The sequence below is a fragment of the Diorhabda sublineata genome, chromosome 2 (assembly GCF_026230105.1).
Source record: "Diorhabda sublineata isolate icDioSubl1.1 chromosome 2, icDioSubl1.1, whole genome shotgun sequence".
Classification (NCBI taxonomy): Eukaryota; Metazoa; Arthropoda; class Insecta; order Coleoptera; family Chrysomelidae; genus Diorhabda; species Diorhabda sublineata.
Genome location: NC_079475.1, coordinates 25305662 through 25322100, shown reverse-complemented (window position 1 = coordinate 25322100; position 16439 = coordinate 25305662). Strand labels below are relative to the sequence as shown.

Here is a 16439-nt window from a genome sequence, read left to right as displayed (position 1 = left end):
AAAAATAGAAAAATAGAAGCCTTTAGAAAACCGTCCTAGAGGAAGAACACAAGCTAATGGGAAAGTCAAGTAACAAACGATCTGAACAAAATGGGAGTCCATGTATGGAAAAATGCACTTTTTAATAATTAGGAGAAATGGAGAATTTAAGTAGAACATTATTAATTCAACCAAGAAATCTTTTTCTAGCATCACACAAGCAATAAAATAGTTTTCAAATAGTGGTTTCATCCTTTTAATAAAGTGTGTTAACAACTTTAATTAATTCCTGCACATGTTAATACTTTTCCTGATTTTTTCTCTATTTCTGTGATTTAAACGCGAGACATACAAAAGGAAAATTGAAATTAATTATAAGAACATTAAATAAACAACTGTCATGTTATCGAAAGTGAGCTTCTTTTCTTTGATACAGATTTTTTTAATATTACCTCATTAACTACAATAAATTGAAGGTAATAATTGAGTATGAATCGCAAAATTGTGATAATTGAAGTATTAGTCAAATTGGATGGTTCGTGGTACCAGGGGTTTTAGTATTTTTGTACCGCTTTGTTTGCCAGAAATTATGAATAATATACCTTGGTTATTATTCTTGAATCGGAATCTTTTTTGTTTCAGTACATTAAAAACAGAATATAAATTGAATATGTTTGAAACATATGTATATTAATAATTTGCTCATTGTTACTTACCCCACATAAGTGCAGCCTGAAATTTGGTGAATTCATCTGCTTGTAGTTCTTCTCTTGCTAAAATAAGCCTCACCACATGTTGGGGTAAAAGTGTGAATGACCCCAAATTTAATACTTCGTTTCCATGCTCGTCCACGAATTCTAAAACCTGAAATCAATTTAACGGAGGAAACAGAATATTTCTGATTTAATAGTTTACACATTCAATGAAGGAAAAAGTGAAAATGAGCACAATATCATGAATAAATCGAAATAATAAAGGGAACAGTTCATTTTAAATCTACCTCCTGAAATTTCTGCATTAATGTTAAAGACAGGACAGGTCGATTTTTTTATTAAAAACATTTAGTTGTATTACAGTGTCTTGATTCTTATGTACAGATTTTGCCTGTGTAAAAACAAAATAAGTACATTATATCTGATTCAAAAGAAAATACGTTGTGATCCCTGGCATATTAGTCAATTTTCCCATGTATTTATCCCATACAGCACCAATTTTCATAAAAATTTGCAATTACCCTCTATTTCCTTGATGGTAAAAAATTTTTCTTTGAAAATAAGTGCAAAAATCGACAAATTGAATAATTATAAGCAACTTTTTACTATAAAGTTTTTTCTTAAAGTCAATACTAATTTGCGAGGGAAATTGTATTGTATTCGGGCAAAAAAACAAGTTTTTAGATTGTTTTTCACGAATAAGTGGAAAAATATGCACTTAATCGAAAAAACTGTACAAACCAAAATTGTAGCTCATAAAAAAATCGTGTATTAACGATTTATGCATATCCAATACAAACGGAATTATTACTGTTGAAAGTTGATTGATTTTCACCTTTAAAAAATGAAAAGCAACCCCGTAACTTCATAGAGACTAAGTAGAGCCTAAATATAAATTTTCATACAATTGGGTTTCCCGGTTACTTAATAGCAATGTCCATACATTTTCATAAATATAATAAAGGTGGTTTTTAGCGGTTCAAACTATTTATTATATCATAAATTATCTAGCAACGTAAATTTAACGTATTTACAGATAATTACACGCTTGGAACTAATATTTTATGATTTTTTTTGGATAAAGGTAGTTTTCACCTCTAATAAATGAAATTCAATCCCCTGAAAAAGCTTAAATTTAAAGTAGAGAGTAGACAAAACCTAAATCCAAATTTATATGCAAATCAGTTAAATAACTATTTAATAAGATGTTAATTATTATTTTTAATTATATCTGTCATAAGGGGTGGTTGTTAAGGGCCGAAACTGATTAATTAAACTGATTAATTAATTGGCATTTGACGTTTATTAATCTGATACAAATATGATTTAAATTGATTACACGCTCCAGTCTAAATAAAAAAAAAATGCATTATTTCATTTCAATCGATCTCATTTTAAAAGTCCGTTTCTATCATTGATGCTGATAAAAATTAGCATTAAAATTTAAATTATCTTTATTGGAGGAATTGAATTAATAGTTGAATTTCCTTGTATATTCAATGAGGGGTCGTCTTTTTTGGAATTATCTTAGACAGGTTTCACAGTAATGTGGATGTTGATCAATTTTAGTCAAAGAATGAACTTACACGTTTAACACGCACCTGATACAGTTTTTAAATCAGCAACTCAACTTAAATGTTGAGTAAAAAGTGTTAAAACAGAATTCTGACATATATAATTACTTAGTAGTGACTTATGAGAATAACAAAATACCTAGAAAAGACTTTTTTGTGGTGCTAATTAAAAAAAGCAACGTCTTTGCTTATTATATATTTGCCAGTCCACCCCTGGTATAATACCTTAAACTAAATTGGGAGATTTTGATTTTCTAGATTCTAGAAGGTTTTGGGATACAGAATAAGTCTAGCAAATTACGGACACGGGTTTTCTAAATTCTGGAACTTGAAACTCAAAAACATTTTTAACCGCGAATAACTCGAAAACTATGAGGAATTTGAAAAAAAAACAAAATATGTAGAGTACAAAATTCTCGAAATGTACAAAAATGCTGCAAAAAATGTACAGTACAAAAATCTCTACAGATTAAGCTTAAAGAATTTTTTCCTAACCTCAAATTTTCACCGTAAAATGTGTTTATGTACATTCTGAATGCGGATAACTGGAAAATTATGAGGATTTCGACACAAACTGCCGGGACAAAAAATATAGAGCACAACATTATGTACCAAAAAAGTTTTAATTTTTTTCTAACCTCAAAATTTCCATTATAAAAGGGGTTTGCACGCACAAAATTATTTTGAATCTCGAAAACTACGAACAATTCGAAAAATGTACCGGAGCCAAAACTGTAGAGCACAAAATATTTTACCTGTACTAATTGTGCTAGTGTAACGAAAGATGAGATTCCGACACGCATTTAATTATCAATTATGAAAGACGTAAGAATCATTTTTTCCATATATTTAATAGAAATACTTTATTTAAAAGTAATCATGAATGGACTACCGGAGTGTTGACGACACACACCACCATTGTTAACTCAGGTTAGAGATCACTTTCCAAACAAAGTTTTAACTGCGTCGTTGACGACCGCATATGTGTTGAGTGATTTCTGATTTTTTTCGTATTTTCTTTGATAAATTTTGCACACAAAACACATCATCATCATATTATATTGAGCGCTAATTAAACACTTTTTAAATACCACACTAAAACCTGACAAACTGTGTTTGGAAAGTTAACTATTACAATATGGCGGTCATGACGTCCAGACGCTCCAGTTGTGTATTGAAGACATCTAAAAAGATACATACCTTTTGTACCAATGATTTTGTACATTTGTACTGTATGTATCGCTCTGCCGAAGCTAAAAGAGCACATACGGTGTCAACATTAATACAGCATTGTACGAATCCAGCACAAGCCCTTCTCAATTCGTCCAAACCATAATAATCTGCGGCATTCATTACACCTACGATTAAAAAATAAATATTCGATCATGAGAAAATATACAAAAGTTATGTACAACATTGTTTTGAATTATCTATTGACACTGTAACTGCTGCTTGTAATAATATTTTGAAAAATGAACAGAATAATCAATAGCAAAATTGCGAAAAGTTCCTTGTGCGCGTAGAACCAAAAATAACATAATCATCAAAATTACTAATAGCTGACGAGCTACTGATGAGCGAATTTACTAGTGAGCTAAAACTTTCATTCGCAATTCTTATTGTGTTTTTTTTTTGTTGTTGTTGTCATTTGCCCCATATATAAGGTGATATTCTGTTGTTTTATGTTTCAAAAAATTCCATTTTTCTTTTATTTAGTCAGAGTATTGTTCGTTGTAGCCTATAGAATGCATTCGTGAATTGTTTTCCTTCCACCTCAGTGTATTGTCGATCTACAATATTTAAAATCAGGCAACTATTGATGGTTTCCTTCTCCCAAAACAAATCACCTTTTAGAAAGTAGTTGTTAAGTTATTTGTACCACATTTTTCAATCTTTCCCTATCGAAAAAATTCAATTATTTCGGGATGCAAAGACCTCAACTGGGCATTTAGTAAACAACTTTTAACACATTAAAGTTAGTGCCAAAAATAAACTCAATGATTCCAGTCAAAGTCACCCACTCATCGACCCTCGTCTATTATAATTTGTGAAGTTGTAAATGCATTATTACTAATGATTCAGTAATTCATGAAACGTTAAATATTCACATGTCTCACCTAATAGAGTCCTGGGTTGTAGAGTAACACATCCTGTATGAATGTACTCTATCAGTTGTCGGAAAACATCAGGTTCAAATTCCTCAATTATCAGTGTTTGATGTTGTTGAGAAGTAGGCTGAAGTCAAAAAGAGATTTCGAACTCATACAATGAAAATTATCATGTTAATATTGGAATAATTTTTAAACGATTTTGTAACTCTCGTACACTTTTCATTATACAAATTAACAGATAAAATACGAGGGTTACTACTTAAGTTTGGAGATACTGCTATCATAAAGTTTGAAATTTTCAATGGCGAACGTACTCAGAACGTGTTGTCATACGAGTGCTATTTGAGTTGTTTACAGATACTTAAAAGATCCATCTATCATAATTCAATCGTGGTCGCACTTCGGTGCATGATGAATTTTATAAATTCGTGCAAAATCAGCTGTTGTGTCAGAAAACATAGATTCTATGCATAAACTGATATTACAAGATGGTCATGTGAAATACTGTGAGTTTGGGACATACTTGGGCATTAGTTTCACTCGCATACATTCAATATTGCATGAATATTTGGCTGACGAAATGATTGGCTCGCGTTCGATACCGCATAGTTTGATAATCGCTCAAAAAACAGCTCTTGTCAATTGGTACAAAGAAATTCTGAAAAAATCAATCACCTTGCTTCAAAAGACGGCTATAAGATCGTGAACCCGAAACTAAATACCAATTGAATATATGGGTCGCCTGTTTTTCCGGAAAAACTGGACGTGTCGCCACCGTTCCATTAAAGCAACGTAGAACGGTCAATTCTGAATAGTAAGCCAGATGTTTCGAAAAAATTACGTGAAGAATTGGATGATGCGTTCAAATCACATGTTTTGGGGGCAGTGCAATCGAATGGTAAAAATGCTTCGACAATTGGGTCAATGGAGAATATTTTGAAAAGCAATAAACCCATATATATTATTAATTATAAACATTTGTTTTTATTTGTCTACATCAAAACTTAAGTAGCAGCCCTCGTACAGAATAAAACAAGAGAAAAATATGTCACCAAGCAACTATTATTTGGTATAGTTGATAATATATTCCGAGAAAAATCAACTGAGTAGTACTAATAAATGTTGGGTACCCTAGCATTGAACACAATTGATATAAAACAACAGCTAATTAAATCATTTTAGTTTAATAGAATAAATTAGTTTGTTTATTGAAAAATTACGTCAATTCTTAGGAAACTCGATAAATCCATATGCCACAAATTTAACAAGGTTTCAGTCAACCTCTTTGGTCAATGTTTGCATTAGTACATATTAGGTATTTGAAGCTTTTACCGTAACATGTTTTAGAAATTGAACTCTTAAATCTTTTTGACATTTTTTTATACTAAATCAATATAATTTCATAGAATATTTATGAAACATTTTTAGACATGCAGCATATGAAACTCGAATATCTACGTATTAAGATATCTTTACTTAATAAACTCATCGGATCGTGTATATCTACGAGGACGGTTTGACAATTTCCAATTTTTGCAAACTATTCAAAAAGTAATATTTCGGTAGTTTCGCAAAGTAAGCGTTCGTCTCTGCCATCAGCTCTTCATTTGTCTAGCTCTCCATCAAATGAAGGGTTGTCAATTTCTGGAATGTCTATTTTCTGTCAAACCGCCTTCATATAGTTACAACTAACAATGGCGCTACTTGTCTAAAATTATTAGGTAGTAGATACTAACATGCTTTGTTTCTTTCAAAATAACAATATTGTAAAATTTGATAAACCAAACAGATTGATTCACAACATAAGAATTACCGCCAGGATAATATTGCGCGACACTTTTCGTCAAAACATAAAGATATTAGTGAAATGGCAAATAAAGATAAATCTGAACACGTTGCTAAACTCGTATTGAAATTTGGAAAACAAATAAATACAAATAAATTATAAAAGAGTTTTGTTACCAGCAACAATCACGCTACGTCTGCCAGCTTTGTTGCAGCTCTTAGCATTGGTACCAACGGAAAACCATTTACAGACGGCGAGTTTTTGAAAAACGCATCCATAAATTGTTCCAAACACTTATGTAATGAGAAATCAAATAAAAAACAAGTAATTGAGATAATCAAAGAAATGCCATTGTCAGCTAGAATGGTCCAGCGTCGCGTTGAAGATATTGCCAAGAATATTGATGAACAGGTCAAAAATGATTTGTTATCTCGTGACATAATTACCATTGCAGTTGACGAAAGTACCGACAGAAATAGTATTGGTAGGCTTGCAATAATTATTAGATTTGCAATAAATAGCTCGAATGTCAATGAAGAACTATGCGTTCTAGCTTCAATAAATGACACTACCAAAGGTACTGGTACATATTTCAAAAATGGGCAAGTATTGGATTTAAAAAGTAAATTGTTTTCCATAGCAACTTACTGTGCTCCAAGTATGAGAGGAAAAACTGTTGGATTTGTAAAGTTAATTGAAAATGAACATGAAGAAAATTGAATTGCAAAGGCATCTACACAAGAACTTGAGGTAATTGAAAAAGTTATTAAGATCGTAAACATGATAATAGCGCGATCAGTATTAATATACCGACGATTTAAAGCTTTTTTGGAGGAAATTAAATCGAAATATTAAGATTTGTTATTAAATTCTGAAATACGATGATGGTCAAGGCGAGGCAAAGATTTGTAGAGTGTTTTGATGATATACAAATATTTCTTCACGAAATCGGTGAAAATGTTCTCGAATTCAATGATAAGCAATGGTTTTAACACTTTTGTTCTTAACAGACGTAATGAAGCATTATAAAGAAAAATTTATCATTTATTTCCCTTGATGAAAAGAGAACATGAAAAAGAAAATATCGATGAACGCAGTCTAAATATGTTGGATTTGGGACATTAAAACTGAATATGAAAGTCTTAAGAAACATGGAGAAATGTTTACAACTATAATGAAGCCCTATGAAATAAAAGAAAATATTATAAATTTGCAGTATTTTGAATATCTGAGAATTGACAATTTTAGTTTAGAAATTATTGATTTCGAAAGTGCAACATTATGGGCGGATAAATTCAAGAAATTGCGGAAAGATTTGGAAAATACTGAAGATAATCATTTTCTCATGATATCAACATGTTGGGCATCAATTCCTACGAGGTTTTCATCATTAAAAAAATTGGCTTTGCCATTTTGTCCACATTCGGGTCAATTTATAAATATGAGCAAATATTTTCACAAATGAAACTTATTTTAAGTAAAAACAAGAACAGGTTAACTATTGAAAATTCAGATGCTTATGTTCGATTTAAAATGACTAACTATAAACCAGAATTGACCTCACAAGTTCAACATCAGAGAAGCCATTGATATCGTAGAGAAAGTTTATAAATAAAATTTATTCAACTTTGTAATTATTTTCTTGATAAAATATATCTTATTATTTACTAAAATGCTCTTTAACAGGTTGCCGATTCCTTCTTTAGCTTAAAGAAACATTTACGTGGTCGAAGTTTCTCGATGATGAGACAGATGAAATAATTCATTATTTTTTTTTCCAGAAGATGAGTGATTTCAAGCTTCTACGTATTGAAACTTCGGTTGTCATCAATTGCTCATTAGTAAAATCATTTATAGATTTTTTGTGTCTCAAAATATATAGTGGACAAAAGGAAATAAAATCAACAAAATTTTTCACTCTATGATTTATATTTTAATTTTCCAGAGCTTTCCAAAATATTATTCTAGACAGTAAACATGGATTATTTACTTTATTTCAATTGAGTGACAATAACGACGTCGTGTTTATAAATCGTGCAAATAAGAATGAGATGATTGATACATTATGTAAACTTCGTGATTACATAATTTGGATTAATTTATATTCTAACGCGAATCAATCTGTCTATTTGTATATCTGAGAAGATTATAAATATTTACAGTTATGTGGTGCGCAAATCTGAGGAAAAATTAGAAACTACTAAAAATCAAAAAAGTGAAAAAGTGCTATATTATTAGTGCTAACTCATATCAAAATTAAATGTTGATAATGCAATGTTCTAAATTATATTTAGTGAAAGTTTTCCGTAACTGATCTTTAAATTTTTCAGTCGTGTCTGTTTCCTATTTAATATTGTGTAATAGCAAATGGAAAAACAATTAGTAGAAATAGTATATCTTAATACTCATTTTCAATAAAATTGATTTTCTTTCTATGCGTTCTATTAAATCATGATGTACTATGATGGAATGGTATTCTAGGTAATTGAATTTTTATTAAAGCTGAGCGGAAATCATTTTAAAAATACCAAGAAATATATACTTATTGAAGTAAAAATCGCATTGCGCATTTCAGCTTAAAACAAAAACCTGACAGACTGCTATTTTTTATAATTTAAAGAGAATGCTACAAGAACCTCAGAGGAGAAGCCCGTAGTGGAGATGAGATACAAACAAGGTAGTTAATTAAAGTGGTGGAGAACGAAACATTTTCAGCAACTGGTCCAATTACATAAAATACTGAAGATAATTTTCTTGTTCAAATGTCAATATCTGCAGTCCATTTTAGAGCCGTCTATAAACAATCGAAGACAATCTACAATTGTGTTGTTATTGAGAACAAGTTGTATTGTAATACATCTACATGACTTAGGTACAATTTTTTCAATATTAAAACAAAGTTTGTTAGAATTACGCTGTGACACTAGTGTCGTCATCAAATAAGGTCATTTTTCCACTGATTTTTTCGTGTAATATTGATAATGAAAATCAGACATATACTCGTAATTGGTCTAAGCTTTGAGGAACACAACTACTAATTGGTAGATTCGGAAATGTATATTCGATAGATTCGTTATCTGTTTTCGAGTTCCATAAAACTGTATTTTGTTCAATAAAATTTTATGATCATCACAATCAAAAACTTTTTACTTATGCAGTACAATATCACAGATAATGTGAAATTTATATATATATCCTTTAAAAAGATTAACTAAGCTGCTTTTTAGTATTTCTTGAAGAAACCATTAGAAGTTTAAGTTGTTGAAAAGAGTTCTTCCTATTGAAGTTAAATCTGCTGCAAATACACCAATTATCATAGAAAGCTAGTTCTTGTATACGGGATATACTCCTAATTTACAAGATATTGTTAAAATGTTTATTTAGTTTAACAAGACCGATCTTTTGTTAAAACTTGTGAAACATGACTTTTAATGTTCTGATAGTTCTTCACATTTATTCTTGGACCAAGTGATTTATTATACTATAAATTCTTAAATGGCAGAAGAGAAACCAAAAGAAAGAAATTTCTTAACACGACAAAAATTCGGGCAGAAATATGAAAAAAAAATATTTCATAACAATTTTTAAAGATAATCCTATTCTTAGTAATATTAAAAATAAGCTTTTTTCATAAAAATATTTCGAATTTCCCTATTTATGAATGTGCTAAACAAAATCGTCTTGAAAATTAATCAAAATACGTAACATTTAATAATAAGAACATTGCATATATATATATAGTTAAAACCAAAAATGAAATGGTTCTACTACAGGCAAAAACATTGGAAAAAATTTGGAGAGGAGTATGTTTTTGGTGTTTACCTCTTGGATAGGTGCCAGCTGCTGGGTGAAGCCTCTCTAGTTATATAACATACACATAATCATATACTCAAGTCTTTACCTATAAGCCTCATTTTAACAATAAGTTTTTGCAACCAATACATATTGTTTGTTTTATATATAACTTAGTTCAAAAGTAACTTTGTATATTTCATCCATATAGCATTTAAAAAATATTTATGAAAATAATATATGAAAAAATCGATTACTGAGGCCCAATTTTACAAGTTAAAACCACAAATATCGGTTAAATAACAGTTTTTTTCACGTTTTACAGATAGACTTTTTGTTTACCCCTTTTTAGTTTGGGGAGGTTTTGCTGTACTTATTGCTAGCTATTTTTTATATACATTAATAACCTTATACTGTATCGTTGGTATTTTCAAGAAACTAGGAATGTTTAGAATAATTTAGTCGGGGTTAGATTTTGTACTTTTATTTATGAACTTATGTTAGTCTTTTATCTAGATAATATGAAAAAACGTTGTCGATTTTAAAGTGCTCTGATAATACTCGACTCAATCAGAAGAAAGCAATTCAATTTATAGGCGATCCAGACCAGACTTGACCAGAAACTTGGACAGCTTAGAGCATAGAAGAAAGGTCGCCGACTTGACCCTATTTTACCGATACTACTATGGCAGATGCTCTTCCGATCTGTCCAGCATAGTACCACCTAGAGCAGTTTTTGTAAGAGCAACTCAATAGACAGAACACTGAGTTCGCCTCCAGAAGCTCAGAAATTTGTCGGAGCTTCTTTCTTTGGAAAAGTGCAACCCTGTGGAATCAGCACGTCTTTTCCACACAGCAGGCACCACTCGAACTACTCGAGCGTAATAGGGTTTCCACTCTTTTTCTAGCTGTTTACATAAAAAAAGAAGCCATTTGAAAATAGAATACAAATTTTGGAAAATACATTTAGCACTTAGTGGATTAGGTGACTCAAAATCAAAGTTCTTTCAATCTCGCGAATATAAATTTGTTAAAGTAAATGTACCCAGGAACATCACTCTCAATTGTATTGTAAGAGAAATGGGTATTACTAGGTTTCTTAGAAAATATTATTGATTGAAATTTAGATCATTAGATAAATAAACTAAAATGCCATTATCTGATTTGTTCTATGCGTCATAAGTTTTTTTACATAAAGCTGTCTATATTCTATTGCATGTTCTGAAAAATATAAGAAACATCCGGTACATAACAGCACGTATGGAAGATACGTTTCGTAGGATGTCGTTAGCCCTATTTTTACTTATTTTAATATAGACAACTTTTTAGGAACTAAGAAATTACTTTGACCTTTACCGTATATTCAACATTTTTTTCAATGATTGACAAGAAAGCTATTCAAGCAATCAACTTCGTTGTGTAGTATGTATAATAGCGAATAACTATAGGACTACATTCGGGTGAACAAAATAATGATCTGTATGTTCGGAAACTAACCCTAATCACGTTCATTGTTGTTCGGAAACTAATCAAGTTAATCGGGTCGTTGATCCATTTATTATTTATATTTGTTTAACTTTAGAGGTTATTTATTCACCTTTAATGGCTGTCTACTATTAATTCTCATAAGCAGCGTCATTGATAGGTCACTGAGGTTTGGGATTTTATACTTTTCCGCATTTCTGCATAAAAATAGCTTATTAGTATCGTACTTTAGTGCAAAGTCCGTGTGAGGAAGTAAATCGTTGATAACTGCTCGATAATAATTATTAAACATCTAGAATTCATTATAAAACAAAATAAATATCATGGAAGAATTAACACACAAAAAAGAAATAAAAATCTAGTTCTTAGTTCATCTACCTTAACCCGTTTTATAGTTTTCGAAAAGTCTTTATACCTTTCTCAACCCAATCTAAGTGATTGCTCTGAACAAATTTGCCTCCATACAAAAAGCGAGTTTGTTAACACTCAGTTTTGGTATTTTATCATATATTATGTCGCTACATAATTTTTACGTACCCGGAATTAGCACAATTTTACTAAAGAATAGTATTATTAAAAATGGCAGATTTTTATCTGTTCATGATTTCAATTTCAATCCAGAAAAAAGTTGAGTTAAATATGTGCTCCTAAAAATAAAGCATTTTTTTAAATTGATAATTTTGAAAAATACGTTTAGATTGTTCAATAATTTATTGGTTGCAAAAAATTATTACTCCAATAATACAATATACTTACGGATTGAGATGCATTTTGTAAATTGAGCAGAGGTTCAGAAGACCGTTTTAGAAACAAACGAAGTTTGTTCTCTCTTGGGGGTGGATCCTTTCTACGTTGAGGACTAGGTGCCTTCAAAAGATAAAATTTACTCTTAATATATAACTAGTTTAGTTCCGCCTTTGGTGCATTTCACTCAGAATTCACGACAATTACGTTCACGACCACGGTCTTTCCCGTTCCACTTAGTCCAGAGCGTTATAATAGTAAACCTAGATTTTCAAGGTTGCAATTTTTTTTTATTTGAGTTTTAAAAAGTTCGCGCTAAGCTTTGCAAAGCTTTCCTGAATTTTTGCAGATGGAATTAATGTCTCGGCACGCTGTGCTTACAATTTCATAACTTTAAATACATTAGGTACTATCTGATTATATCATTTACAATCTAATGTTCTACAAGCGCTTGTAATTCAATATTAAAGAATCTCTAATAAATTTATTATTTTCTGAAACTGTTTCTATTGTTTATAGTAGTTTTTATTAATTTGGAGAATCGTGTACAGGGATAGTTTTTATTAAAGAATCTCCAGTCGGGGACTTTAAAGTTACACAATCTAAAGTAATTTCATGATCAATTCGACAAAGAATTAAAAAATATATGAGGAACGCATACACTTACCTGGTATAGCATTTTATGGAAGACACGGGATCTGGCTGCGAGGACAGCTTTGACAGCACATACAGGTTCTCGGGTATCTCCTACAAGGAAGGTAACATCACAAAGTTCTGGCATGGAGGCTAGGAATTTCATGTCTTCGGCTAGGCCGGTTTTATTTTCAAAGGTACTAAGGTCAGGTTCGGCTTCCGCCATTACGATGTAGTTAATAGGTATAATAAGGTTGTCCGGCATCTAAAAAAACAATAATAGTAACTTTGTAAATTGTAACCTTTTGCTCTTCCGTTCCACCCCTGTATTAAAATATAAAAAATATACCTCAAAATATGATTTAATATCTCTTACCCGCTGAAACAATTTCTCATTATCCACCAAACGTAAATTTTATTTCAGTAATCACTTTTCCTAATCACATCAATTTCTAACAAAATAAATCAATTAGCAGCAGGTGTTTTTAGTAATATCATTTGACACGATTTGTTTGTGGAAAAAATTATGATCACTGGTCATAAATTATTCGGTTTCCTATTTGGAATGAAAACCGCATGATTTGTCTTATCAACATTTTGTCGGATGATTTCATAAGAATTCCATTGCGGGTTTTCAGCACTTTATGTTCTAGATTAATATTTACAGAAAATGTGTAATACAAATTATAGGCTTTCCATTTAAGATTGAAATAATGAGAAATTACTATTAAGAAATATAATAATCGGAAATACGAGTGATATTTATGTATTGATTCATATTTAAAATAAAGACGAGAAAATTATTGTCACTGTTTTAAAGGCGTGGGGCACATATTAATCGTTGGTACACCCCAAGTTTTCAGAAGATTAATTTCCTTTCATTTTACTCTTATAATGAACGTTATCTTCCATTTTTTGTTAAATTGACTATAAAATATCTTTTGCTAACTTTAATTACTCGATTATCAAATCTTGTTTCCCAGTAATTTTAACTAGAATTTATTTATTAAATCATATATGACAAGAATATCCATACAATTGGGTAATTTGGGACGAAATTGTCAAATTAATGTGTTATCAAAGGTTAGTAATAAGTGCGCAATATTTTTAAATCATAAAATCGCTTTACGTTCCCAAATATCCCGTGCTTTCCTGATGATTCTGACCAGACCAAAGGTAGAAATTTACGAAATCATTGTATTGACACGTGCCTTCGATAAGTGTGCGAAACATCAAATTAATCTCACGATATAAAGTGGTCTTAAATTAAGTTCAAAGCTACCGTTTCGACTTCTCACTCTTCTATCAAAATATGAAAGTGACACTGACAATTTGGTTATTTATATTTTTCAGTAGGTCACCTACATCGTTAATATCAAAATAAAAATAAAATCAAAATAGAAATTTATTTTTTACTTAGTTTTTCATATATAAATATTACTTAGGTCTTTTTTATCATTTATATGGATGACAATGTTCTAAGCAATCTAAATTAACAATGATTTCTATAGCCACCAGTAAATTTAACTTTAAATTTAAAACTTATACTTTTATAGATATTTTTACTTGTACTTTGACCAAACTTCACTCCCTGATGTTGAATACTTGGGTATTGGAAAGCTCGGAAATATATTAGAGTCAGTACACTTTGGTGTTCAATTTTGCCAAAATTCCACTACAAAAACGTTCATAATCTAGCTGGCAAAAGCTTGGTCCCATCTCATATAGTCTTTATTATGTCTTTTGGGCTGTCTATGATCTCTTCCTATAATATTTAATTCAATATATTACTGTATTTTGATGGTGATAATGTACTTAATATTCAAGATAATTTTCTTAATATTGCGTGAGTTTTGTTGTTTCATGATATGAAACTATTGAATATCAAAATATTGAACTAAAATAATAACATCCAGGCGTAGCTATGTGCATTATCCTGACTGATGTTTTTTTTATATACGTGGGAATACACTTTAAAAGGAAACAAGAAATTCCAAGCTACATATTCATTTACAAATTTTTTTTAAGGTTAAGTTAGAAAATGTGAAATCACATAATAAACGCGTATGCCTATGCTATTTGCCAAATGGCTATAGTACTATTCAAAAGTTGAAATTGAAAATTGCAAAATGTACGACTAGCATATCTAATCTAAAATAGAGTATTAGAAAAAATTTGAAAAATCATGGATTTTTTTCTCAAAGTGAAGATAGGAAATTGAAATTGTGTAAATTCGGAGCAGTCACAAATACGTAAGCAACGGTATTTTTTCAACATAGAATGTATTCAAATATATTTTGGATGCGAGCGTTTTCCCAATATTTATTATGAATCGTTTTTCATCTCTAGTGTTTATTTTATACAGAATGAAAGTCATGATGCAGTAGGAATTTTTTTTCTGTTAATTTATTGGTTCTTAAAAAAGTTTGAGTTTAAAAATGTTTTTAAATAAACAGAAGTAATCTTTTCATTTTATAATACTAAAATTCGGAAAAAGGAATTTGTATTAAATAATTTTAGAGTTGCTCATTTCATCTCCTCAATATGATGGAATAGGAAGATTTCAAAAAACGTGAGTTCATAGAATTTTCTATCTTTACTCAAATTTGAAAAAACTCAACTTCATACACCAACTTGTAAGGCTGATATCTTCGAAGAAGGTGTTGGAGTAATTGTTCCATAGGAAATGCCCATCATAATTTTATGAGCACAATAATCTACTGAATTTTGTCGCATGAATTAAGAAACACCTTGTATAAATCAAAATAGGATTTGCATCAATCATACGAATCGTTTTCTAATGGCTAGTGAAAAATGGGTATTTTAGTTGGGTGTACCTACTGAAAAGGGATAACTACTATATTGCAAAAAAAATCGATTAAACTTACCTGTTGAGCAGATTAAAAACTTTCTGAATTAAAATTGTGAAAAGAAGAGAAGAAGTGAAAGATGTTTATTAGGACAACTTGTAAGCATTTATATAAACTTATTCACCGAAAGGCACATCATTAATACCAATAAAATAAACACATTCATTAATAAATTTGCGAGTCAAACTTTCGTGCAATTTTCACTTGAGACGCGATGGAAAGAGCCGAGTGAGCTGGAAAATCAGGAACTGTTCAATGCGCGCATGTACAGAAATAATGATCATATCAGTGGTTGTGATGTGAAAGATCCATTATTATTTTAGAAATAAAATTAGGATCAATCGAGAGATATTTTCAATATTTTCGTATTTATTAGAATTGTTAGGAAAATGAATTAATTCTTGGCTGGGTAATTATTTCTGTAATGTCAAATATTTCCTTAGTGATGCTGAATTTAAGTTCTCTTCTACTATTTCTTCAGACTTATCATCTTGAATAAGATTTTACTCATTTCCAATCGTATGACTATTTTCTTTGAAAAAGTAAATTTTTTGGATCCAATCAGTTTATTAATAGTCCTCTTGCTATAGTGCGGCGGTCTATAATCCTTATACGTAGTGTTTCAGTACTTAACACCGTGTCATTAGTGTGCAGCTTCTAAGAAAAAAATTTGTTTCTGCAGTTGACAGGGTCGCAATGCAATTAAAGTACCTACTCATGCAAAAATTCGATTATTTTACTAAATGGTACCT

At 30.3% G+C, this 16439-nt stretch overlaps 1 protein-coding gene across 6 annotated transcripts in view; it reads right to left on the bottom strand.

Annotated features, from left to right (window-relative positions):
• LOC130453329 (serine-enriched protein) overlaps window positions 1–15803 on the bottom strand; it is a 50283-nt gene extending 34480 nt beyond the window's left edge. For 5 of the 6 annotated variants that reach the window (XM_056792999.1, XM_056793002.1, XM_056793000.1 and 2 more), the window contains exons 1-7: window positions 15706–15803; window positions 12852–13082; window positions 12197–12307; window positions 9986–10021; window positions 4384–4501; window positions 3467–3624; window positions 696–843 (exon numbers count right to left, since the gene is read on the bottom strand). In XM_056792999.1, the coding sequence (XP_056648977.1) occupies window positions 696–843; window positions 3467–3624; window positions 4384–4501; window positions 9986–10021; window positions 12197–12307; window positions 12852–13082 (802 nt within the window). In that variant the 5' untranslated portion in view covers window positions 15706–15803. Of the gene's footprint in view, window positions 1–695; window positions 844–3466; window positions 3625–4383; window positions 4502–9985; window positions 10022–12196; window positions 12308–12851; window positions 13083–13193; window positions 13321–15705 lie in introns of those variants that run through there. The other variant, XM_056792998.1, reaches the window with a different exon arrangement.
• Between the last annotated feature and the right edge of the window lie 636 nt (window positions 15804–16439).